Source organism: Oryzias latipes, chromosome 9 (genome assembly GCF_002234675.1).
Source record: "Oryzias latipes chromosome 9, ASM223467v1".
NCBI lineage: Eukaryota > Metazoa > Chordata > Actinopteri > Beloniformes > Adrianichthyidae > Oryzias > Oryzias latipes.
The window spans coordinates 16,969,340-16,996,395 of NC_019867.2; the positions used below are offsets into that span (position 1 = coordinate 16,969,340).

At 40.3% G+C, this 27,056-nt stretch overlaps 2 protein-coding genes across 6 annotated transcripts; both read right to left on the bottom strand.

Annotated features, from left to right (window-relative positions):
• Positions 1–4: 4 nt before the first annotated feature.
• LOC101168717 (long-chain-fatty-acid--CoA ligase 1) lies at positions 5–16,529 on the bottom strand. 2 transcript variants are annotated; one of them, XM_004072479.4, is made up of 20 exons: positions 16,400–16,529; positions 6,503–6,738; positions 6,310–6,424; positions 6,085–6,149; positions 5,916–6,017; positions 5,409–5,508; positions 3,927–4,105; positions 3,789–3,821; positions 3,577–3,628; positions 3,348–3,421; positions 2,983–3,060; positions 2,775–2,909; positions 2,561–2,695; positions 1,690–1,858; positions 1,517–1,605; positions 1,317–1,433; positions 1,081–1,224; positions 892–993; positions 742–813; positions 5–666 (listed from the first exon to the last, which is right to left on the bottom strand). In XM_004072479.4, exons 1-20 carry the CDS (start codon positions 16,512–16,514, stop codon positions 526–528), a joined length of 2,253 nt encoding a protein of 750 aa, XP_004072527.2. In that variant the 5' UTR covers positions 16,515–16,529; the 3' UTR covers positions 5–525. The 2 variants fall into 2 exon arrangements, with proteins under 2 accessions (XP_004072527.2, XP_011477622.1); XM_011479320.3 differs by lacking the exon at positions 16,400–16,529 and adding an exon at positions 16,163–16,369.
• A 429-nt stretch (positions 16,530–16,958) lies between these two features.
• LOC101173069 (cGMP-dependent protein kinase 1-like) lies at positions 16,959–26,531 on the bottom strand. 4 transcript variants are annotated; one of them, XM_023958554.1, is made up of 20 exons: positions 26,427–26,531; positions 25,799–25,988; positions 25,609–25,726; positions 25,265–25,431; positions 24,753–24,866; positions 23,349–23,454; positions 23,078–23,141; positions 22,839–22,916; positions 22,622–22,716; positions 22,456–22,521; positions 20,573–20,650; positions 20,222–20,318; positions 19,983–20,122; positions 19,809–19,898; positions 19,584–19,725; positions 19,332–19,495; positions 19,121–19,243; positions 18,913–18,975; positions 18,763–18,829; positions 16,959–18,684 (listed from the first exon to the last, which is right to left on the bottom strand). In XM_023958554.1, the coding sequence occupies exons 2-20, from the start codon at positions 25,983–25,985 to the stop codon at positions 18,601–18,603; spliced, it is 2,043 nt and encodes a 680-aa protein (XP_023814322.1). In that variant the 5' UTR covers positions 25,986–25,988; positions 26,427–26,531; the 3' UTR covers positions 16,959–18,600. The 4 variants fall into 4 exon arrangements, with proteins under 4 accessions (XP_023814322.1, XP_023814321.1, XP_023814323.1 ...); XM_023958553.1 differs by having other exon boundaries at positions 19,809–20,122; XM_023958555.1 differs by lacking the exons at positions 19,983–20,122; positions 20,222–20,318.
• Positions 26,532–27,056: the final 525 nt, after the last annotated feature.

Consider the following 27,056-nt stretch of genomic DNA (forward strand, 5'->3'; position numbering starts at 1 on the left):
GAAGTCCAGTTGTAATAGTTTATTTTTTTATTTATTACAATTCGCTGTAGATTAGGATGCATATTTTCCCGTTTTCTGTGATGAAATCATTAATAGGATTAGCTAGTACCACAGCCATATTCACGATGATGATGGGTTACTGTAGCGCACAAACCTCCAGTTAGTGCATGTTCAAGAAGAACCATGTACACACAACACATTCCCTTACATGGTTGCTTAGGAAAATAGTGCAATGTAAAGACAATGTTATTTTTATGACTCTGGGTGACTTTTTATGATGTGATTCTACAATTAAAGAATTGGTGTTCCCAAAACATGTTCTTGTGAGTCATGGAGTAAACTTTAAATGACACTGGAATGGAGAGAAATCTGAGAAAAGAGGAAAAAGAATCTCTTTTAAAGCAGCAACATGCTCAACAGGTGGGTTTCTCTTGTAAGCACTACAGGAATTTGGGGACTATTTTCTTCCCTCCAAAACTCAGCTTATGTTTTCCTTTTATGGACGTTGGCGTCTGGTGTTTTGAGTCAAAGTGGCGTCTTGCTGTACATGCTTGACAGCTGTTCCTGGAAGACTTGGCGGATGTCGTTGCGTCTGCTTTTCAGGGTCGGCGTGAGAAGGCCGTTGGCGATGCTGAACATCTCTGGATGCAAATAAAGATCCTTTACCTGAGATGAGAAATGAAATGTGTTCACTGTAGTGCAGCTTTTCGTAGCTTATTCAATTAAGAAGAGTCTGCTTACCTGTTCAAAGGACTTCAACCCGGCTTCCTTCCCCACACCTCTCATGTCCTCTAGTACTGCATTCTTTACATCCTGTTGGGAGAGTCTGTGTTTTAAACCTGTTGAAACGGTTAAATCAAAAGGATGTTTGTGAAAAAAGGTTTGGCTTACAGGATTTTGGCAGAGTTCCTTGTAGGACCCCATGAAGCCTCTCTCTTTAGACCAGTCAACAAAAACTTCTGGGTCGGGCACAACAATCCCAACCAGATAAGACTGTTGATGCACAAAAGGATGTGAAGGATTCAAGTAGCGACCAATGGTGGTTTGCAGTAGAAAACACATGGCGACCTAATGCAGTACCTGTAAACTGTCTCCGTGGACAAACACCTGCAGCACAGGAGTGGAACGCATGTAGATGTTCTCTATCTTTTCTGGGGCAATGTACTCCCCCTGGGACAACTTGAAGATGTGCTTTTTTCTATCGACGATTCGCAAAGAGCCGTTCTAGAAAACAGGTGTTTAGTGACTCAACATTTGCACACAAAAAACAGAAAAGGAAAATAGACGGATAACACACGTAGTAGAAAGTGTTTTACTTTTAGCCACTGGCCCACATCTCCAGTGTGAAGCCAGCCCTCGCTGTCCAAAGCCTCTGCCGTCCTTTCCGGGTCCTTCAGGTAGCCTCTGAACACACTTGGGCCCTGAATACAGATCTGAGAATACAGATCTGATGAAGCATCACACAGTTCGGCCAGCTTCTAGAGGGCAAATGCAGGATACATTGACACCAGCTCACCTCTCCCTCTCCATTTTTAGCATAGTAATTCATATCAGGGATGTCCACCAGCTTCACCATGGCACAAGGTAAAGGAGCACCAACGTGACCTGAAAGAGCCAACCCACATCCCTGCTGAGGAAGAGGAGGAACATCCTCTACAAGAGCAAAAATGTCAATGAAGGGAGAATCACCTGTGCTACTGTCCCCCGGCATGGAGAACGTGCACCCGCTGGTGCACTCCGTCTGTCCATAACCTTCAAATATCAAGCAGCCTAAAGTGGCTCTGAGGAAGGACAGCACTGTGGAGGAGATGGGTGCTGAGGCCGTCAGGACGAACCGCAGGTTGCCTCCCAAACTCGCCTGGAACCAGAACGACAAGGAAGCTGCATTTATGTGAAATGACTCATCTGTTGCTAGAATTCCGACTTTGTCATATGATTCCAGTTCTTATAATTGAGGCTTTTTGATCTGATTTGATGCTTGAAATTTTGACACAGGAGTGGAATCTGCTGAGGTCTATCTGAAGCTTTTTTTTTTTTTATTGCTAATTAAACAGCTTAACAGTGCTGTAAACATGAGTAACTGAATTTAGGCTTCAACAGAAGTCAAACTAAAATGCTGGACATGAAGAATGTGCAGGTTGGTTCCTCTTAAAGCCAAGTTTTAGTGAAAACCTACAGACAAAATGTTCAACGTAAACTTAGACAAACTAAAAACGGGTCTTTTTGATTTTTTAATTTACACTTTGTATTTTAAACCATTTTTTATTTAACAAAACTTTTAGATGATGCACAGAAATTTTGTTAGATCGCCACAGTGAAGCACGGAAGTGAGACTGTGATGATGAGGGTCTTTGCAGCTGTTGGACTGATAACATTTTTAGAAGCTTTTACCAGTGCTTCTGAATAGAAATGTCTAGATTCAAGAACAAAAAAAAACACTGATGTGGTTCTTTAGGACAAACTTAACATCAAGAGGACAGACTAAGAATGAATATGGAGAATACAAAAAAAAAAAAATCTTTTGAAGTTGTTTCCAAAGTTGCAACCTACACAAACTCACTTGAATCTTGTTAAAAATCAGCTTATCCCACAGACTGTTGTTCCGCACGATCCCCCTGCTGAGCTCCGCCTGCTTCCTCTGCACGGCAAAGTGAAGCAGAGCCCTTCGAAACGGGGACTTCGTGGAGGCCAGGATCTCCACAGATCCGAGGGAAAACAACGTTATTATGACATCATCTTTCCCGGCTCTGGATTCACCTCAGCGACCTGCTGACCTTGTCGTAGATGCGATTGAGAAGACGTGGCACAACAGGGAGGAAAGTAGGTTTGAGAGTCTTCATGTCGTCCATGAGAAGAGTGATGTCCCCTTGATAAAACCCTACACTGGCTCCAAAGCAGAACATTGTGAGCTGCAACAGAAATGAACTCAGTGGTTGTTTTTTGGCAAACGAGTCTAAAACTGAGATCTAGGAGTTTAGCTACCTGAATCATCCTCTCAAACATATGAGCGAGTGGCAGGTAAGAGATTGACACGTCGTCATGGCGGATCACAAAAAAACCCTAACAATGAACAAGTACAATGGAGAGATTAAGATGAGATACTTGCATATGGTGAAGTCATAAAAAAAGGCTTTATGGGTTTTTTCAACAGCAGTTTGCAAGCAGAGTCTTTAGACAGGGACAATTAGTTAAAGTACCTCATAGCGACAGCGGCAATCAAACACCCAATTGATCATACTATTAGACACAGCGGGGAGGACGACACATTTGAAATACAAGCGGATGGGAAGTGATTGCAGCCGTGAAGCTGTTCTCAATTAGACAACGAGGTGGAAATGTAGACAGACCTCCAGGATCTTAATGACAGAGGAAGTATTGGAGGCGATGTTGCCGTGGGTGATCATGGCTCCCTTGGGTTTCCCTGGATAAATAAACAAGAGATTATTGTAGAGTCCTGCACAGCAGAGGAAGCTGGCATAAAGAGAGCTTGTTAGTGGGCTTTGAGGGACATTTCTCTTCTGATGTGAATGAGATACAATTATAGGAGGGGAAAGAAATCCACAGATCAGACGGTACCTGTGGTTCCACTGGTGAAGCAAACCACTGCCAGATCCTGAGGCTGGGGCGGCTACAACAGACCGGGGAGGGGGAAAAAAGCAGTTTGAATCGGTTTTGTGTCTAAGCCCTGTTTACCCTGTTTGTTAATGATATCTTATCGGACAGGAGCTGCCAAGAGGGCTTTCAGAGTTTGATGTGACGGTGTCGCAGTTGAGAGCTGACAAACTCACCACAGGATCTTTGAGGTTCTGCCTTCCCAGTTCCTATGATAAGCACACAGATGGGTCTTCCCATCAATCTCTACATCATTGCTGATAGCTCCATTTGAATGAGTCAGCATTGTTGCTTGCAGCTTCCACAGCACTCACCATGAGCTCATCCAGTCTCAAAACCTCCACATGGCACTTCTTTGCCCTCTCAGCAAAGGCCTGGCTGAAGCTGGTGAAGAGAACCAGGCAGGACAGTTTTGGAGTCAAGCCCTTCTCCTTGATGTGCAGCAGAGATGCTGCCCTCTGCTCCTGGTCACAGATCACCAGTGACATCTCAGCTAGACAGGCACAAACAAGTGTTATCATCCGTGTGAAATCGCTGCTTTTTCCACTCAGATCTAACAAGTACAGCGTGCATCCCAGCTACCTAATCAGGTTGTGGACTGCAACACAGTCTTAAACAGATTACAAATACAATTAAACATTTTTTTTGTCTAATCTACTTTAACTTTTCTTGAATTCTCATTCATACTAGTAATTATTCAACGTTGAATTTTAGACCAATGAAATATAATTTGTAGTCTCTTGTAACTCATATCCCTCCTACAAGAATGTGTTTATTACAGCCCTCTACATCAGCGGTCCCCAACCTCCACGCTGCGTAGCGGTAACGCTCCATGGGACGGCTGGTCACAGAGAAAGAAATATGACCTACTTTTTTTCATTTTATTTATAATCGGAATCTGAAGGAAGTTTTAGTTTGAAAAACTACTGAATACTCCCCACAACATCCAACTCATTCTTGACGCATGTCAAGTTGCTCAGTCGTGTGTCGAAAACACATCCACGGCCCGCTGAATTTAAAGTTTATGAAAAACAAACGCATTTCAAATGTTTTTATTTTTACAGAAAAGAACCAGGAAGGAAATAGTAGAACAACATTTGACTTCAAAATAAAAGTAAACTGCATTTAACAGACAAAACCAGAAGCATTTCCTCCATATATGGATTTGTTGTAACAGTTGTTCCTGCACATTTTAATAAGAATATATTATTTTTAGGAAATACCTTTTTTATTTTATATCTATCTATTGCCCCTTCAAAATCGGACGAGGCTGAAGTTGGCGTCCAATTTTTAGCTTCCACTTTGCAAGTTAAAGAAAAAAAGAAAATCTCTATCACATTTTAATGGTTCCTACACAAAGTCTAATAAAGCTTAAAGCAGCTGCAGACATTTTGCAAAAGATGAGGATAAACTTTACCCTCAAAAGTTAAGGAAAACTGGAGGATACAAAAAAAAAAGAAGAAAGAAATTATGCGTCCCCTTTAGCCTCGTACAGGCTGTTGAAACCAGTCTGTGGCCTGAAAAAGGTTGGGGACCACTGCTGTAGTAATAGGAAGATCTCCATTTAAGCTAACACCAAAGGGCTGGCTGCTTTTACTTAAAACTGTTTAGTTACCAACTAAAGTGACTATGTTCATCACTAGTCCATTGTTTGCATAATTATCTTTCACACTAAGAATGAATAAATCATATGAATCTCCAAGCCTCCTTCCCAGCGGTTGACTTTGTGGCATTTCATTTAGAATTTGAAATCATTTCAGTGCATTCCGATTTAAGCCTCTTCAAGTTTTTCTTACCGAGGTTGATGATGTGGACCATGGCCTCTGTCCCCAGCGTGTCGTACAGAGGAACCACCGCCATGGAGTAAGTGTAGCAGGCTAACTCTGAAATGACCCACTGCCGCCAGCAGAGGGAGACAAAGCAGCGCAGTTAGAACTCACTCCAGCTTCAGTGGTTCCTGTCTACTTGTGGTTGATATCTCACATTAATATGCATAATCATCCACTCTGCTGTGCATTTCCCATTTAACAAAACAAACAAAAGCCTGTTCTAAATAGATGGCGTTGGGGATTCTTTGAAAATGAGAGTCAATTTTCCGCTCCATCGGGGCCTTAAGCCACTCGTTAAACCAGTCAACACAGCAATGACAGAAACAGGCCGCTGTGATGAATGTATTTAAAACATGAGCTTGAAAGTAGACACACAGCTGCCCTGGAGGCCCACATTCATCTCCTGCACCTTGCTCTCGACATAAATTAAGTTAAACACACACTCCGCGCACAGATACCTGGACGGGTCCATACCTCAGGTTTGTTTTGCCCAAATATGCCGATGTATTGCTCCGGGGTGGGCAGGCAGCCTTTTGCCAAGAGGCCAGAGCCAATCCACTGAGCCTGCTGAGCCACCTACAAGAACGGACACGCTCGCCATCATGTCAGAGCAACTGTGACAGAAGAATGAAGCTCTTCAAACCTCAGTGTAGGAGATCCACTCATAGGGCTGACCCGGTTTCCTGTAACCCAGACACTGGCCATTTCCTGAAAGGAAAAGGTCACCTTGAGTTAATGAAGAACTGTGTTTATGTATATCAAATAAATTCTTATTTGATATCCTCTTTAATCTGTGCGGATTACATTTTTAATGGTTTCCTCCCTGTTCTTAAACACGATCAAGCTAAATGCTCAGAGCATCTATCACCTGTGATCCTCAGGCCTCTCTGGAACAGATCATAAGCCGTCCTCACATCGTCATAGTAAAACTCCAGCAGGGTGTCATCCTTTAAAAGGGCTGACCTCCTGCAGCTTGGATTTCCCTGCAACCCAGAAAGTCTTCATGGACGAGCACGGACACGTTCAAATACTGGAACCCTGATCAACCGTTCTCCACTTACACCGACAGCAACCGACTGGGCCTGAAGATCACAGGGAGGCTGTAGCGGCCGAGGACGGGTCACCAGCCAGTACGCCGTGACGGAGGCCAGGGCTCCTAAGCCCAGCAGAGAGGATGTGGACAGGGAGATGGAGGACACGGGCACAGGTGGAAGAAGACTCCAGAGGTCCTCCAGCTCAGATCTTTTGAGTCCTGCATGTGAGCGAAGCGACCGCATCCATTCCTGAAGAGGCATACCTGCAGGGAGAAAAGGGGAGGATCACTAAGTGCACAGATAGAAGTTGGAAAATGGAGCAAACGCAAACACATTTTTTAATTGATTCGTTAGTTCAACTTCCTATAAAAAAGTTCATTAACAGATCTAGCAAGCAGACTTTGAGCTAATCAATAATAACATTGGATAATGACATCATAATGTAAAGCTTTATAAAAACATGATGATGTAACACAAACTATGGTTTTCAATCCTGCAGAATTTCACATGCATGACTTCAAAGGTTTGCACATAAATGCATGTTGGTTTCTCTGAATGAACAAAGTGGCGCTCCAGCGTTGTCTCCTTGTTTTTTCGACAATGACCCTCTGAAAAAAACATGACTTAATTTAAAAGAAGCTTTAACAAAAATGGGCATTGAAGTATTAGGTCTACAATCTTGGCCCTGGTGTCTTTCGACAGCTCTTTGGTCCTGGCCCTGGTGGAGAGGTGGATGTCTGGCCGTTTAAAGGTATCGTGTTGATGATATAGTAGTGGCTTCTTAAAGAAGTAACAGGTATGTGAGGGAAGGAGTACTTCCTTGTTTATAAGAGCTGAATAATTATTTGCTGCATCAATTTTTTTTGGCCCAATACGAATATTCATCAGTTTCATGCAACATGTATCTCCTAAGAGAAAACATTCTTAAGGACAAATTCTCTTAAAAAGGTTTAACTGGATACTGAATAAGAATATAAGGCATATAGTGGATTATTTTTTAGATTTCTAAAAAAAAAATACTAAAATAACTAAAACTAAATAAAAAGGTGTGATATCTGATAATAAATATAAACAAAGATTTTTGAAGGTTTAGAGTAGCACTTTTCCCATAATAGTTTGGCTTTGTGTTTTTATTTTGATATCAAAATCTGATTCCTCTATCACCCACAATGCATTTTGTTTTCTGCTCTAACTTCTTAAAGACCCACTCTGATGAAAACTGTGTTTTAACATGTTCTTGTGGCATTTTTCTCATGATGGGGGATATAAATAAAGAAAAGAATTCATAAAATTACATTCCTTTATATTTCTTTATTCAAATTGTTGCTAATTGGGAGCAGAAAGAAAATATGCCGACAGAAAAAAGGGCCACAAGCTCCCTGCTCTGCTCCATTCTGATGCATCCACTAGCACATAAATAGATGCAAATAGCTTTTTGTTTTTGCCGTCCGAGCTGGCATCTGGCTCAAAACCGTACAGCTGGATAGCTCCGATGTTGCTCGCCATTTTTGTCTCATTGGGGTTGCAAGTTAGCGGGAGAGCAAGTAAACAGATGAATGAGGGGAAATGGAGGCGGACGTACTCTGTGCCACAACTCATATGTGAATTTCTAATAAACTCCTGCTGCTCTGCAGAAAATATGCCCCACGATGCATTTCTGGATTTCGGCTAAAAACGTCATAACTGGGAACGCTTTGACAAAAGATCAGAGAGAGACTTTACTTTTCATATACCTGCACACAGACACAAAAAAGCTGCTTTTATCAGATTGTTTAGTAGAATCAGTGACATGCACTCATTTGCCCAAATGTCCTTTGAAAGTTGCTTCTTTCATTTGCTCAAAGGAATAAAGGCACAACAGTGCAACGTCACAACCTTGGAGTCCAGCCCTCAGAGTCTGCTTAGAAGGCTCGACAGAGAAGAAAAGACTCGGGGCCCTGAGCTGGGAGGAGTCCTGGGGAGTGGAGAGACACCAGGAAGTAATAATGACGGCCTTCACAGAAACCGCCGTTGGGGTTACTCTCAGTCATCCTCTGACGCTGCTTCACCCAACGGGCAAAAAAAAAAAAAAAAAGCCTCACACCAAAACTGAATGAACCAATGAGAAAGTAAAGAGGGAGTAATTACTGTGAATGCTGATTTAACCCTTTCTGCCAAATCCCTTCATCCCTACCACAAAAACAATTCAGCTCACTGAGGAAATCTTCTTCACGTTAACTCCACAGCCTAAATACCCCATGACCTCTCACCTACTTTCTCCCCCAGTGCCAGATAGGGGGAGGGGTGTTGGTGTGACACCCCCCCCTCCCCATCCCTCTGCCATCACCGAGCCCATGCGGTGCTATTTCACATCCCTTATTCTCTGAGGATTCATAATCTTCACGCAGCAGCAATTTATGCAAACTGAATCATTTAAGTTCCTCTGTTCACCTGCTGGAGCGACAAAGGAGCCACGCATCTCATTGAGTCTCTTAAGGTACAAAAATGGAGAGGAAAAGCTTTATGCAATGAAACGTCACCCAAAAAAAAGATGTGAAAAGAGGTTACCGCTCTGCCCCTCCTCTCTCTCTCTGTCCTTCCCTTTCATTAAATCCATTGTCAAAGTCGAGGAAAAGAACAGTTACGCTCCCAGCTTTCAGACCCAGGAGACGCTCAAAAAGAAGGGGAAAACGATACGGCAGGAGAAAGAGGAGCATCTTCACTCCACCAACTCCTACCTGCAGAGGAAAAACTTTTGGAGTTTCATGCAACAAGTGCACCAAAGTTTTGAGCAACAGATTCAAAGCAGATGTAAAAAAAGTGACTTAACCCAGCAACCATGAAATGCAATAAAGTGGCAAAATGCCCGTTTACAGGGAGATGGGAGGCCTGCAGCAGTCTGCATGTCTGAGCACATGCTGACGAGCAGAAACAGCAGAGATACTCTAACAAGAGGCAAACACGCACAGGCAACGTTACTTTATTTTTTTTATAATCCCCTGTTTCTTCACTGTCTTTTAACAGCAAAGAGCCTCTCGTGTAGTTTCAGCAAAGACTTACATACAATAGAAACAAGAGTAGTTTATCAACAACTGATTACCCTTGTGCTATCCTAGGCACTTTAACATTTGGAGTTGGGTCCTTTAGACCCACTAGACAGTGCACTGAAACTTTTTTCTTCAATAATTTGTGATCTTCACTGGTGTCCATGGATTACATGAAATCTTTCCACCTTTATCCACCTTTGTCATGGTAGGGAGAACACGTCAATGCAAGGGTGGGGTCATCTAAGATAGCACAAGAGTTAACAAGGAACGATTTGCAAGTGTTGAGTGTGATTACTCTGGAATGTACTCAGATGACCAAAAATTTACCTTCAGTGCAGGAAAAAAAAAAGTAGGAAATATGAGTTTTTGCCAATTTAATGTTTTCTTGAAAGACCTACCGGTACTCAGAAGAAAATTGTATTTTAGGCGTTTTGAACATGTTCGTGTGGCATTTTTCACGTGATGGAGGACATTTATAAAATTACGATTAAAATAGCATTTCTGAGTATTTCTTTATTCAAATCATTGTGAATCAAGAGCAGAAGAAAAAACGCTGTTGAGAAAATCTTGTAGCATTGATGCAGAAGCTACAATGGCCAGGCCACAAACTCCCTGCTCCTGATACATCCGTTTGTACACGACTAGATCCATGTAGCGTCTGTGTTTTCCTCGTCTGAGCTGACGTCTGACTCATAGCTGTACAAAAGGATAGCTCCAATTTCGCTTGCCATTTTTGTTGCACCAGTAATGTTAGGTTGGGGTTGTGAGGGGCTGTAAATTGGCAGGAGGGGGTGTAAACAGAGGGATGATGGGAAATGAGATCAGGCATACTCCACGCCTACAGTCCTGTTCACAACTCAGAGGTGAATTTCTAATGAACTCCTGCCGCTCTGCAGAAACTATGTATGGAAAACGACACAGGTGGATTTTGCCTGAAAACAGCATACCCGTATTTTCCGGACTATAAGTCGCACTTTTTTTCATGGTTTGGCAAGGGGTGCGACTTATACTCCGCAGCGACTTATATTAGAAATAAATTGAAATAAATACATTGTTAACCCTCCTGTTATGTTCATTTGTGAGGAACAGAGATGATGTTTCTGGGTCAATTTGATGTATGAGGTATGTTAAGTGTTAAGAGGATGTTAAGTGACTCAGAGAATCAGCAAACTTTTTTTTACAGTAAGATCTTGAAGGCTAACAACATAATATTCTATTTTCCAATGATTTCATAGATTCAGAAATGCAATAAAAGTGAAAACTGTTTCTACAAATACAGGATGAAAACAGAGTATTAGTTGGCCAATGATGCTTCATGAAAGGAATAAATAATTAAGTAAGAGAAAGAATTACTGTGAAATTATTAGATAAACAGTCTGCTATGATTGTGTCATATAAGGTTGTGAAAGTTAAAATGCGACTTATAGTCCAGTGCGACTTATCTGTGTTTTTTTCTACTTTATAATGCATTTTTGGGCTGGTGCGACTTATACTCCGGTGCGACTTATAGTCCGGAAAATACGGTAATCATAATTAAAAGACCACGCTTTTACAAAAGAAAAAACAAAACAAAAAAAGGAAAATGTCACCTCATGAAGGCATTAGGCGATAGTTTCTCCCTACTAACAACAATAACAGAACAAGCTTTATGCAGAGCTGAGCTTCAGTCTTGATGGGAGCAACACTGGTGACTGACCCAGAAAACTACAAGAGGTGACTCAGAAGTGGGGGAAACTTTTATGGGGGAGAGCGGGGCCACTTTTCCTCTTTGTACTTGCAGTTCCAGACCAGTAGCAGCAGCAGCAAAGCGCTCTGCACATGCTCCGTTGGCCTGGAGAGATGAGTGGTGTGATGGAGGGGAGCTGTAAAGGCGGCTGTAAGACGGACACGTGACGCCCCTCACACCCCTCCTTTGGGGCGGCCGGAGGGAAACGAGCGGACGGGAAAGAATGGAGGACACGTGTGTCTTCCGGCGGAGCGCTCCGAATGAAGACGGATGGGCACAGAGATGCAGTTTTAATAAAAAAGCGGACATAGCCAGATTACTTTACAGATGAAAAGGGTAAAAGCTATAACATCAATGAAGCAGCAAACAGCCTGAATGACTATTTTGTAAACGTGGGTCCAGAGTTGGCAGCGGAAATTCCAAAATGCAAAACCAGCAAAGACAAAAATCCACCCATCAAAAGGAGCCCACACTCAATCTTTCTCTCTGATGTTCCACGGTCTGACATCGGATCCTGTGGAAAGCTACACCGCTAAAGATGAGCTTTAGCTGCTATTTTTGTTGGAACAAAGCACTTTATGAGCAGAATCGGAACAAGGAAGTGAGGACATTAACTACTTCTGACTGGTCAGACTGATGACGTGTGATTAAGCCTCCAAGAATGATTGGCAGAGACAGTTAAAGGGGCGGGACTTTTCTGAAAACAGCTTTGGCTGCAGCTAAATCGTGGTATCGTCATTCTTACCAAAATGTCTTTAATAAAATCAAATAAACAGAAATAAAAAAGTATTTTACGATCTTTCATATTCCAAATTACTCAGTGTTTTAACAGGGCCTGTTTGGATGAACAAAGAGTTGATATCCTGGAGATATCAGCAATTTAAAGTGTGTTGAAAAACACTGCACTATATAAAGATAAGAGGAGTTAAGGATCAACAGGTGTTTGAATAATTCCAAATACATGTGTGAAGTTGATTGTGGTGAAATAATCCGAGCTCTTTTAATTACAACCAATGAGTATTACATTGTGTAATGTGCGATAATGATTACTGAAATGTTTTAAATTACTATCAATACGGTTTAGATTTTCTTTACTTGATCTGCGATGGGTAGCAATGATTACTGGTTTAATGATATTGAATGATTATTACATGTCGGTTACCGTTACTGTTTACTGAAATCATGAATGAATTATTTTTGAAGACAATCGATCATCAATAAGCACTTGATTTTGAAAAGAATCTATCTGATCAGAACCGGATTACAGAAACTATACAAAACTACAAAATGAATGAACTCAGGAGGGGTGGGATTACAAAAGATTGCTGCTATCCACTCCTTTTCAAGCAATAAATCAAGCTCTACATGACTTTAGTTAATGATCCCCGTATTTAAATAAGCAAATGTGACTTAAGTGTGTCTTTGTTTTTGTTTTTTTAATTATGCGTTTCATGATTTCTGTAATGAGTTTGATAAATCTGTTATTTTTTTAAATGGCATTGACCACAATTAATGCTTGAAAGAAATCAGTCAAATCAAATCAATTTAGCACATTTGTGTGGCATTCCTGGCGTCACCGTCACACACAGTCGTTCACAAAGCAGTGAAGCTCCAGACCATGTGACCAACTCCAACCTCTTCTAACTTTGTCACTATTCTGCTCAGGTCTCTTCTGGTCTTCCAACACTTCATCAGATCGAGGATGGGGCATCAATCTAAACTGGTTGAACAGGTCGACACTGAATCCACATTTCAAGTTCCAGTCTAGGCATGTCCATCCATCTGGTACCGCTTTTAAAATTTATATTAAGGAATTAAGGAAAACAAGAGTTAGGATACATCATCCATGGTCAACAAAGGCCTACGACATCGAAAATTAAAATCAAAGTATTTTTATTGGTCAGTCAGGTGCGTGTTTCCATATTTTAGTATTACCTGTCAGTTAGGTTTAATGTGGAATTTAAAATCAGCTTTACTTTAACATACTTTAACATACTTTAACTGCATACTTTAACAACACCCTGTGAAAAAAAACAAGACCCTCAGGTCAGAGCTCACAAGAAGGGAAAATATGTCTATGCTTTTTGGTTTTTGGTGCAGACTGAGGGTCCAAAACTACTAAATCCATTCTTTTCCAGTTCATACTAATCCACAAAATCTGTCAGACTTCAAGTCTAAAATCGGTTTTATTTGCTTATTAAAAGCGTTTTCACATAACTAGTTACAGTATTTCAACTGAAAAAACAAACCGAACTGTGATGTCATACATTAACATCCAACAGAAAAACTTTTATTTTGCCTAAATATGATCTTTTTATGAATTGCTGGTGTCTTTTTAAAGTCCACATTGATTAATTTTATGAACCCAGCTCTGGTGCAGACAGAATGTTTGCAGGCAGAGTTTTAAAGTCAGCCATGCTTTTATTTCTAATTAAGCATTCATGACATGTAACCTCCTCTTTGTTTCCAGGGCAAATGCCCTGTATATTTCCCACAAAGCAGTAGATTCTTCTATGATAATCGACTACAAACAGTCGGACATGTTTGTAGTCCAGAGGAAAACCTCAGGATGATTTTACTTGGGTCTAAGCCTTCTAACCTTAAATTCTTCCCCAAACTAACAATTAAAAGAGAAAATGTCTTAAGTCTGGGTTTCTCTTTAATGAGATGTTATAGACAGAATGCTGAATTGATGGAAAATAGTGTGAAAAGTGCTTGATCATAGTTTCAAAAAGCCTCAGATTTTAGATAAAATGAAAGCCACAGAAGCCAACATCAACGGGTTTGGTGGGAGGAAGTCATTCGCTGAGCCGACAGCTTACCTCTCACTCCAACACAGCCTCAATCCTGCTCTCCAAACATGGATGCTGAAACATCTGCATCTGCGTGTGGAGGAACTCTAGCACCTAGAGCATCATCTCACTCAAGAACCCCTCAGAAGACCATCTCACTGCATAAAAGTCCTACAGAAACAGTTGCCTTCGCATTTGAGTAGCTTCAAAACCCTTTCAGGATCTCCTGCAGGTTTCTGCTCCGGAACTAAAGCTGATATTCTCTTTCTGCAGGAGTTAGCCAACTGTTACCTGGACTAAGCAGTTCTGTGAGCTGTGGAGCTCTAGAAATGGACTATAACCCCTTAACTCGATCCAGCCTGCATTGACTACATGAGAAGCCTCAAAGACAGAAAAGGATACCTTCACAGCCCCTTGATCCCAGTTCCATAATTCACTCATTCATCCTTTCTGGATAACGTCACCATAAACATATAGAAGACTAAACCTAATGTTGGCTTAACATGGAGTAGGAACTAAGAATTTACCTCCTGGAGAACAGTTAGAGATCTTATACCTGGATGTTCAGCTGAGCTGCAACACCGTGTTTGTACACACAACAGAACAGAGCAGAGTGTTCTTCAGAAAGCCTAAGCCTAGCTTAGGTCATTTAAGTATTTACAATAGATAAGTCAGTAAGGAGCGAGACCAACGCAGAAGTGACTAAATTCATTAAAATAAATCAGCTGCTGGGTCGACCACAGTGTTCCTCTGGCATAAGGTACATCATACGATGCAGCAGAGCCAAGCCAATGCTTGAATGCAACGTCAAACACTACTATGTACGTGAAAGATGAGGAGGCAGTGTGTCCGGCTGCTGAACATCTGCCATGCATTCATTTATGTGAAAGTGCAGTGAAAAACAGAAGGAAGCATTCTTTAATTCTTTATACAACCCTAAACAATAACAGACAAAACAAACACACAATCTATCAGCTGCTGTGTTTCACCAGAATAGTGTGTCTGCTGAGGAAAAAAAGTGAACACTCAGTAGAGGAATCTCTCTGTAACCATTTAAATAAAACTGTTTTTTTAAGACGATGTAAGACCTAGTACTTTTTAAAATATCACCTATAAAAGAAAAAAAAACCTTTCCTGAGTTGTTTTGTTAAATGCTTTTGTCCTAAAATACACAAAGCTCCATGGAGAGACGCGGATCAAGTGATGCTGAAGAACCTTCACAGCATCAATGGCGTGTTGTTGCTGTTGTTTCAATTAAGAAGAGATTTTTGGAATATTGAGTGTTTCAGCTGCAGACAAGACTGTGTGGACCTGCAGTTTTTAGAAGCAGCGACAGAATGATGGCAGGACAACTGAACTGCAGAAGATAGAACCTTCTACATCTAACATTACTCCTGTTTTAAAGATCTGATTCTGGTTTGAGAGAAAAAAGGATTTTAAACAACTTAAATTGAAGTGAAATCGTTTAAAAGGTGAAATGAGGATTTATGGCTGAAGGAAAGAGGCCAGAAGGGTCAAATTTGAATGTCAGTCAATAACAAATACCACAATGTAGTCATGTTACTATGGTTGGTTGGTCAGTGTCACTGTACCTCTGAAAACAATGAAGCCTTTGTTCCTGTAAACAAAGTAAAGAATAACCTGTTTCTGGATCCAATTTGAAATTACCTGTCACTTTCATGTGTCCCATGCTGTTTTGTACCACTTTATATTTAATATATATAACACACATTAAAACCTTCATTATCAACTGTGACCTCAACATCATGAAAATTAAATGTCTCTAAAAGTAAAAGATGAAAAGCTAATCAATGAAAACCTGAAAATATAGAATTTATAACAGAGCAGATGTTTTCAATGATGTTCAAAAGTTGTAATGCCAAACATAAAATCCTTATTTTTGTTTTTAAAAATGCAATGAATTAAAAAAAGGATTTAATTTATTTACACAAAGTTGCAACGTGCAAAGTTTTTTTCTAACCATTTTAAACTTCTTTTACTTTGAAAATAAGGATTACGCCGTTTTCTGTTAGTTTACGTTTCTTTCAATTTGTCCTCCTTTTCTATTTGTTGATCTGATTCTTAAATGTTTATCTGTGGACACCTTCTCAGACGATTGGATTAGCGGGTGTTGAACTCTGACCTGCAGTTTCACCCTCATCTCTGCAGCTTTAGTGAGACACCGCGTCCTTTCACGCGCTCCATGCAAGTTTCTTCATCCTGATCTGTCTCCACGGGGCTGCAGAACTGTGTGTCGAGTTGCTGCAAAACTTTTTCAACTTTTGAGCGAGGTTTCTCGTGTTAAACGGAAGAATTTGAACTAAAAGTAAGTCGACAAGTTTTATTTAAAAAATAAAAAAAAGGAAAAGAAAAAGTTTACCTGAGCGAGACGCAGCCCCCCGAAACTGTCGCAAGCCACAAGACCAAATCAATGCCTCTGCAGACTGTCCATCGGTATTTACCCACTTTTGAAGTCCCACGTGACGCGTCTTCATTTCCGGTCAAACTTTCAAATTAATACGAAGTACGGTTTGAGTAAATGCAGTCCGTAGGACGTTAGTAGGAGAATAAAAAATGAAAGTGTCTGTTTGCACGTACTTTTCCAAATGCGTACGGCCAGTGCTGAACCTTTTCTTGGCTACACGGACCCAGAGGAAGGGTTAAGTTTAGGGTTACGGTTGCAGTTAGGGTTAAACACCTCCAAACTGATCAATTATGGAGAACACATTTCACACACGTGACAACTAATCGGACTTAAACTTAAACTTTAAGTTTAATTTGGCCAACAACAAAAGCCTACGACGCACTCAAAATACCTGCAGACAATGCAACAATGTGCGTCTAGGCTGCACGTAGTGCGTGTGTTCAACATTAATTTCTATCACTTTTTGTGCTGGTCGCACGTAAATACGGACGAATAACACCAGCCAAAGACAAAATAATGTTTTAAATAATTTATTATCTTCATATTTGCCCCTATTTGAAACAAATATTCCAGATTTTTGGAGGCAAAACCCATACTCTTCGAAAAATACATTATCTCAACTGAGGTGCAAAGTTTATACTAATCTGTAATTGAATTTACCTTAGATAGAATATTCTACCATAAAGAAGAAATTACAATTATGATCATCACCTGGAGGTTTTGCTCTGTTGTGTTTGAATTCGTTTCTGATTTCTTATTTTGGTAGGATCGGTGCAAAACTTCTTGCTCCTGCTTTGTCGTGTTTTCCCCCCGGCGCTTCACTTTTTAAAATACAGCCTTCGCTGGCGCTGACGTCACCCAAGTCAAACCCGGGACCAACCACCCTCAAAATACAGACTTTACGGGAAAACGCGGTTTTAAGAGGAAACCAAAGGAATTCGATCTTTTCATTGAGCTGGAAAGCAGGGATGTCATCAGACTTTCTCCTTGAATTGTTAACAAGTATTTCTTTTCTTTCAATTCTTTATTTTAAAGTAGGATAAACAAAATAGTTCAGTTATAATTACCAACACACACAAAGATTTAATCTAATAATTGGTTGAAAAAGCAATAAGATGGATTCAATTAAATAAAAAAAAAACGCACATCTTTCGGATATGTATGTCACACTTTAACAAAACAAAATATTACTATTTTTTATTATTATTAATTATAATTGTATTAATAGAGTCCAATTTTATTGGCAACATGAAATAGTTTTCCAAAAACAGATCCACCTATAATTCTGTGTGTAGTTTGGTTCATTGACATATATCTTTTGACAGCTGGGTAGCTCGGTTGGTAAGATGAAGGACTGACATGCAGGAAAGCAGGGTTTGATTCCTGGGGGGAATTGAACACCACCCAGTGTGGGCCCTTGGGCAAGACCCTTAACGCTACTGCCTGAATGTGCGTGATGGTGAAGGTCAGAGCCGTGAACTGGCAGCCACGCCTCTACCGTCACAAAGTATGAATGAAGAGTGAATGAATAATGGTCACATTGAAAGCGCTTTTAGCATCTGGAACAGACTAGATTTTCTACAACTTTAACACACACACTATCCTTAAAAGTATCCCATGCTGTTTTTACTGCCTATATTATTCAAACGACAACAAAGGAAAACTTCAATTTACCAGGTGAATGTCTTAGTGGGCTGCACAGTGTCACACTGGTTAGTGCACTTGCCTAACAATGAGAAGGCCCCAGTTCAAATCTTAGCTGGTACTCTTCTGTAATGAGTTTGCATGTTCTGTTTGTGCATGTTTGGGTTTCTCTTTGCGCTTGGGTTTTCCCCCACAGTTCAAAACATGCTTAATGTGTTAATTGGTGTCTCCAAATTGCCCCACGGTGTTTGTGTGGCCCTGGAACTGACTGGCCACCAGCTCAGGGTGTGTCATTCCTCTGCTGAACATTAGTTGGATAGGCCCCCACACCCCCGTGACCCCAAAAGGGATTCAGTGGGTTCTGAAAATAGATGAATGGAATTTCTTAGTTTCTGAAGGTGACACCAAAATATCAGCTTTTTTTTAATGAGTTATTGATGGCATTAAGGTTGCGAGAAAAACAATTCAGTTTAATAATGAAGACATTTTTGTTTCAGTTTCCTAGAAATCCATTAAAAGTCCTCCCAGTTTGTGCACAGCTCCACTGAGTCCTTGTTGTAAAGAGCACATGAGACGCTTTCACACGTATGCTGAACCTGTAAGACACAAAGCATTGAAAAAGGCTCAAAGCAAGTTACGAATATCAAGTTTCAGACCAAATTCAATTATCCTACTTCTGGAATAACTGGAGGTTTTAGAGTTCTTGTGCAAATTCCATCCCAGTTGAGTTCTTCAAACCATCTAAGTAGAAGCAGAGAAATATTGCTTGAAATGCCACATGTTGCAGCAGGCTAGAATGTTTTAATGTTACAAATTCATCTGACTTGTGCTGCTGAACGTCCTTGACCCCATTTCTCTGACTGCCCAGTCTCTCTGAGGGCTTGCTCCTGGGCAATGGAAAGCAAACAAGAACAGCATTGGAAAAAAATATTCTATTAATTAAAATTCAAGGGGAGTAGCAACATACCGTAGCTGAAGAAACACAAAAAACTGACGAGACAAACACTACATTAGAGTTTTAATACATTTTACCTGCAGAGCATTTTAATGAGATCACTGGCATCTTTGCAGATGGTCTTTGGAAATTCAACGTGATCGATGCCTTGAATGGTTGCAGTGATAATCTTAATCTGCTCTGTGTTGTCAAAAGGAAGTCTGAAGGAAGAAGAGACAGTCTCCAATTTCAGATTACCAGTAGGTAAAGCAGCTTTCAAAGGACGTTTGCAGGAGAATGTAAACTTACCGACCACTAAGAAGTTCAAACACAAACACTCCCAGTGACCACAGGTCTGAGTGTCTACCGTGGCCTTTACTCAGGATGATCTCAGGTGCCATATAACCCAATGTACCACAGAACGTCCAGGTTTTCTTTGCCCCATCAAGCCTCTTCAGACACCTAGAGCCCGTCTGCATCAAGTATATATCAGCACAGGCAGCTGTTTTTGTATGAAGATAAATCTTGTTAACAGAAATTGCATGAAGGAAATTGTAGCACCAGTTTGGCGTAGCCATGCTCATTCAGAGCTACACGTTCAGGCTTGATGTCTCTATAGACCACTCCTTGGCGATGAAGATAAATCAATGCTTCAACAACACAACCCGTGTAAAACCTGGCTGTGCAGTCATCCAAGCATCCCCTGAAATGTTACAGAGGTAATTGAAGAGTCACTCTGAAGATGCTCAGATAAAAGGGATGAAAGCTTTTAGTAAGGAAACTTACTTTTCTTTGACTAAACAAGATAAATTCCCACCAAGACAAACTTCTGTCAAAATGTACAGCTGTTCGGGGTCTCTGAAGATTTTATAAAATCTGTGAGAAATGAAATACATTACAACCTTTAAGGAACTTTTCAACACAACAGTCCAAATAAGGTAAATGCTGAATGCCAGACACCTGACTATGAATGGACACTGGGCCTCCATGAGAATGGAGCTCTCTCTCAGATAGTGTTCTCTTTGGCCGCCATTTAGAATTAGCTTCTTCTTAAGGACCCTCATTGCAAAATTTAGCTTTATGTTGCTGTTCAGTTGCACCTAACAGAAGGGGGGGGGGGGAAATCAATACGCTATCTTGTGGAAACAAGGAATTTCAATGCGCAGATGTGCGTGAGTGTTTTTTAGATGAAATGTTACCAAGTCAACATGCCCAAACTCCCCTACTCCCAGAGTGCGAATAATCTGGAAATCGCTCAGGGTTGAAGATGTTAGGAGAGCAGGATCCTCATTTGTCCTGATTAGGAGGAGAATAAGTCTGAGAAGAGTTTTTTTTTTCCTCCAGAGGTAAAATGCCTGTGAAGATTCTCAGTCATCCAGGTCACAGTATTGCAGGATTCTGTTTTTAAGGAACGAAAAGGAAAGATTTTCCTGCTCATCTGAGTATTGAAGAAGCTACCTGGATGAGCAACAAAACATCTTCTCAATCAAACTTAAATAGTTGCCCTGTGACCACAATGGAAAAGAGGCTGGTGTGGTCATGATTCTCACTCGAATTTGGATTCAATGCTCCTTTGATCCTTTTGATGGCAGTCCGTTAGCAGTCCATTAGTAATGTCTTTGAAGGTTCTGAAAATAGAAAAAAACAATTCTTTTACAAGCATTGTTTTTCAATTAAACCTAAAGAGCCTTAAGTTTTCATTTTTGTGTCCAAGAAGCCAGACTTCTTTTAAAGTACCGGTAGTTTTTCATTTTTGGTTTCCAAACATTTTCAGAAACACCCCGACTGCTTTGGTTCCTGGTTAATTTTGTTCACATCAAGTTTTACTACCAAAAAGTTGTATTCATGCAGAATTTTACAGACATGTAAAATTGGCGACAAATCGATCCATGGATGTCTTTGTAACACAGGTTTTGTTTTTTTCCCCTAAAAACTGCATAGTCATCATAAAAAAGTCCACTGGGACTGCTTTTACAATAGATCAGAAGATGATTGGAGTGGGACTTTAAAGGGCTTATATCATGCAAAATTCATGCAATTCTGAGCAGTCTTCTGAAACCCTGCGCTCTGAGCACCAGCCCCTCGGAATTCACGAAAACTGATGGGTTCTCACTTTGTGACGTCATGCAGTGAGGAACAGCCCCTCCCAGGAAGAGTCTGCGCTGCCATCCAACCCCTCAGGCTAACTCACACACATGCACACACACACACTTTATCAGCAGAGCCAGCGGCGTTTGGAAATTACGCTTTCCTTTTATAAGCTCAATATACACATCCATCTTTGCAAAAGTTTGTTTGTTTTCGTGGGCGAAATGCAGACATGCTGCCTAGGCCGGCTCTAGGTTGATGTCATGAAATGGGCGACACCCACAAGGAGCGAAAGGTGGTGCCTTAGAGATCAAGTCGTCTGACTTCCAGGTTGGAACATTTTTGCTGTGAAAATGACTAATATTTAATTTCAAAAACGTTTTTTTACTAAGTGTTTGATGATGACAGAGCACACTGTGTTCCAACTGCGTGCTAAAGGTAAAATATCATCATATATATGGATATATGGTTTAAGAAAAGCATGATATAGGCCCTTTAAAGGCACTATGATAGAAAATACATTCCTATTCCTGGCTGAGCCAATGTTATTGTAGTTTATAGCAGCACATTTTCTTTTATTGCTCTTTGTACATAACTTTATTAGGTTGTGTTTCGTGAAACTGTGAATTCTGAAAAAGGCGACATGTCAAGGTTGTATTTCTGAACAAAAAGATGTTTTTCAATCTTGTATTTGCAGATTGATAAAACTTTGACTACTTGTTGTTTGCTTCAAAAGCTTGTGAAGAGTAAACTTGATCTAGAAAAAAACAATGTTAGATTTGTGGTTATTCATCACAAATCAGAGCTCTGCTGATTCCAGCTGTGAAGATTGAGGTTAATTATCCATCATTTTTTTCAACCCAAAGTACAAAAAAAACAGTGAAATGTCACACATTGTTCAAGCTCTAATTATTTCCCCCTAACTGGGACTTTTCTTTTCCAAACGAACCCACTGCTCCCCATCGTTTTCTAAAATCATATTTTTTTTAAACACAGTTTTACACATTCAAACTATTATTTTCATCATTTTCCTTCTACTCAAATCTAGAAAAAATCTAGCATATCACCCCAACTACTTGAAAAGCGTACTGGGTAGTGTGGCTCACTGGAGATATATAATATATATATATATATATATATATATATATATATATATATATATATATATATATATATATATATATATATATATATATATATATATATATATATATATATATATATATATATATATATATATATATATATATATATATATATATATATGTATATATATATATAAATAAAATATATATATATATATATATTTAAAATATATATATAGATAAATAAAATATTTGCTTACTCTCTGTCTATTACCAAGCATGTCACAGCACCAACAGCAAGTGCACTCACAGTCCAAGAGTCTTCTCTGAAGGAATAGAGTCAAAAAACTTTGTCAGAAAACCAGAAATAAATTAGATTTTACAATAAAATATTCCAGGACATCCTCTGAGACTCTTCCATCTGACCTCGAGAGCGCTTTTTCTCCAAACCACTGCTTCTCAGAGAGCTCAGACAAGACTGTGTGCTCCTCATGCCCCGCCCTCATTTCTGTCAGAGTCACCTGTCAGGTTTCAATAGAAAAAAGAGAAAGAGTATTTTACTACAAAGTACCTTCTCATCAGATTTTTGCTATTCTCCATTTAGGTTTGAATCAAACGTATGACAGAGGAAGTGCAACTTTACCTGTCCTTTGCTGATGACATAAAGGTTGACTTGCACAGATCCTTGGTGAATAATATATTCACCATCTGCATAATATGTCTGTGAGAAGACAAAAAAATCACAGGAGACAAGAGGAAGCAGAACACGGCACGCATTTGAATATTTGCAGTCAAAGCAATGCAGAAAGTTCAAATTGTAAATGGACTTCATGTCTGGACATGCAGGTTCTGTTAAAAGTAACACACATCTGAGGAGCTCACCTCTTTCATGAGCTCAGAAATCTTCATGATGACATCCTCTGGCAATGACTGCAGGAGGGGAAGGCTGCAAACGCACAAAGAAGAAATAGAAAATGTTCAAAAAAGTCAAACTTGACATTGTGGACATGTTATTCCTTTCACAGTTATTGGGAACAAAATCGTTTTCATTTAATATAGATGTTCGACAAAAAAATAAAACCCTTGAGGTGTTCCGTGAATTAAAACTCATCGTCTGAGGCTGCTTTGTTCGATTTCTCTGGTTGACACTCACCTTCTGAGCAGCTCCACTGAATGAGAAAGGCGGCTGAGACTGCAGTGCATCAGCACAGTCTGAAAGCTCTTGCGGTCAATAGTCCACAGCTTACAGTCCGATTGTGCTGAGACAAAAGCAGAGAAAAATGTGAAGGTTGTTGTCAGCGACACCTGAAGTAAAGTGGAGAAGCTGCTGAGGAGAGACAGTACATGCCGCCTGCAGTGGTTTGAGATTCACAATTAAATATCAGCTGAGACCTAAAAAGCAAGCGGGTAAATCAGAGTTAATAGCTGTCGTTTCACAAGACATAAATCGAATCCTTTAGCAATAAATACTCTATATTCAGCGTTTGACGATGGTGTAAAAGAGTAAGTGCTGATATTGATTGCTTCACAAAAGCTTCCTGCAAATAAAAGATGTTATCGTCGAGACAGTCAGAGTGGATCCAGCAGCTAATAAACGGTGCGACTCAAAACGTTTCAATTTTAATGTTCCGATATTAACCGTGAGCTTCCACTTTACAGCTTCACCAAATTGTTTGTCTTGAAGCACAATTTTTCTCCCTATTCTCATCATTTTTCTTCCTGATTACATGCTGCCATCTGCACAGTATCATCATTCAGACGAACAAAAGAATTACATGAGATGAAGAGCAGACTGAAAGCAGACACTCGGCAGCCTGGATATTCACAGAAGCAGGAATCTGGTTCATAAAGTCAATTAAGATAATTGAACTCATAGATAGTGATTGAAATTCTTTTTTCCCACAAATTGATCTTATCACCTCATAGTGAGTGAGAAGGTCCTGCTTCAAATCCCAGCAGGATCTTTTCCGTGTGGAGTTTGCCTGTTCTCCCAGTGCATGTGTGGGTTTTTCCAGACACTCTGGCTTCCTCCCAGTGTCCACAAATATGCATCTTAAGTCAATTGATGACTCTAAATTGTCCCAAGGTGTGAATATGTGTGTGTCACTGCAATGGACCGCAAAAACCATCAAGGTATATCCAACCTTTGCCCAACAGTGACTGGGATGGGCTCCGGCAGCCCTGTGACGCCAAAATAGATCAGAAAATGGGTTGATGGGATGAGATTCTGCATTTATTTGTGAAACCAGGTCAGAGGCTTGGGGTAACGACAGAGTTTCCCCCATAGAGCTTCAAGATTAGATATGAAGAAAGGATGTGACACTTACTATGTCATGAAAATATCACAAATCTTTAAAAAGGTCGACAAAATGGGTTGAAATGTGTCGCTAAATCCAGAACTGCAGGGAAGAGAAGTGCTGGGTTATTCAAATCAAAATATGTTTTACGGTCAAAATGACTTAAGCCAAAAGCTGTCCTTGTTGATTTTAGATTGAAGAATTATTCAAAGAGCATGCTTCCACTTTGAGGCATCTTATCCTATCATCCCACAACTTACCAGAGACAGAAAAGGGGAAAGTGCAGTTGTAGAGGAGTGCCAGCTCGCCAATCGTATCCCCTGGTTCAATTGTCAGCAGCTTGCACCCGTCTTGAGTCACGCTCAATCTTCCTTCTGTCAACATCACACACTTAGTAGGAAAAAGGAGCACATTGATAGTATAGAATCCATGTCGGATAAAAGTAACTGTCAGCTTGATGCGCACTTCATGCACAAAAGATGGTTCAAGTGACAAGACTGAAAGCAGGAGGCAGCTTCCTCTCTGATGAAATCTACGTTCAGTTCATGACCTCTTTTCTCCTGGTATTCTTGTTCATGTTCCCCGTCTTTAAGCGGGAGCTATTTGTGTGCTTTAAACCATAAAGCTGTCATCAAATGCAAAAAAAAAAAAAAACAAGCTGCAAAATGAGTTTTAAAAAGCAGTTGTTGGTGAAAACAAATTATTTTAGCCACTTTCCTCACAAGAAACCTCTAATAAATAATCTTAAGGATGACAGATGGCAGCAATTTACCTTCTAAAATAAAAGCCTGCTCCCCAGCGCTCCCCTCCTGTATGAGAGTGCAGTTTTGATTGATGGAGCAGCGATATGTGCAGGATGTGACAGCTCTCATTTCTCCTTCGTCTAAGTTCTTCAACAGGTCGTTTTTCAAAAGCCCTGCCTGGATCAGGCTTTGAGATCTGATGACACACAGGGATGATAAAGATGCAACACTCCGAGTGTAGCTGTCAATCACCTTAAATGCCGCGCCACAAGCCACAAATGCTGACTCAAAATGCTTGACCATTGAGTGATGCTAAAAAATTTGAAAAGTTGGCCTTCTTAGCTGAAGTTGGAGGAACACAGTGTGCTCTTACTGTTGACTTTTGTCACAGCTTTTGTGTGAAATCCTGGCGAGAGTCACGGGGTCCGGGCTGAAGGGTTCTGAAATGACTGTGTGCTTTTTAGCTCGCTCCATGCCCTCAATTTGAGGAGCTATAAAAAATAATTGAGATTTTTAGGTCACGTCTACAACCTGTACTTTTAAATGATTGACCTACTCTTTACCTGCACTGGGTGAGGGTCCTGAGAGGCAAACAGTGGTCCTGTAACGGTCCAGTTCTTCCTGTAGCCTTCGAATGAGTTCATCCTTTGTATCCAGTTCAAGCTCCAACTCATCTATGAGTGTGTCTCTCTGGCGGAGCTCCTCGATTTTTAGTTGCAGAGCAAACTGGAGGTCCCTCAGTGTACCCATGATCTGCAGGCATCAGCCAGGAAAGCACAAAGATAAACAGCTCGTTGCTATGAGAATAAAAAAGAAATTGTAATTTTTTATTTCACAAACTTAAATATGAAAAATATTATGCATATCTATCTATGTCAAAATGCTGCCTTGCAATTGTAGCACACATTTCCATCCAGGTTAAAGGCAAAAACAATTCATTGTCAAGTGCATCATAAGTTTATCCCACTAAAAAGAATACATTTTCAGAGTAAACAAATTATACTTTTTTTTATTATGTACGTTTTATGTGAAGCTGCAAGGTTTTATGTAGGCTATATAAAAATTGTCAAAAGAGAAAAAAACAATAACAAAGATAAATTGTCTTTATCATCTTAAATTTAATTACACTCAGCCACAGATCCATTGTTTTTTCAACACCTAATTGATGGATGGTACACAAATGCTACTCACCGGTGTAGGTGAGCAGTCCGCCTGGCGTCCTCAAGTGAAGGATGCTGGTCAGGAGGAATGCCCACAGCGCAGACAGGCGGTCACGTGACGCGGGCTCCCTCCAACCACGAGGAGGGGGAACAGAATGACACATGCACAGGCTGGATCCGAACTGGGTCAGAGGAAAGTAGTTCTAATGGGAAAATTTGACACTAAATTTTGCTTTCGGAAAGAAAAAAGAACGAGCATCTGCCCGACTTTGGACATTAAAAAAATGTCAATGCTGTAAACGCATTTTTTGTGAAAATCTTTTTGTGTATTGAACATAAGCAATAGAAGGTGGTCAGGTAATTATGGGTAAATTGTAACAGTAATCTACAGGTGAGTCGGATCCAATTTTCTTTTCAAATTGACAAACACGTTACTATTCAAATGTAATGTAATGACAAAAGTTTATCACCATGTTTTTTGTCTGTCAAAGGAAAAAAAACACCCATGTGTGTACAGGTGTATTGGCACAGTATCCTGCTTAGGAGATCAATTTGGATATCATCGCCTAACCACTTTAGTTCCGATAAACTTTTAATTGAACTTTAATCGTGGTGTCATTTCTTCTTAGCTGCGGTACATCCTTCATGCCAGTAGGCGGCA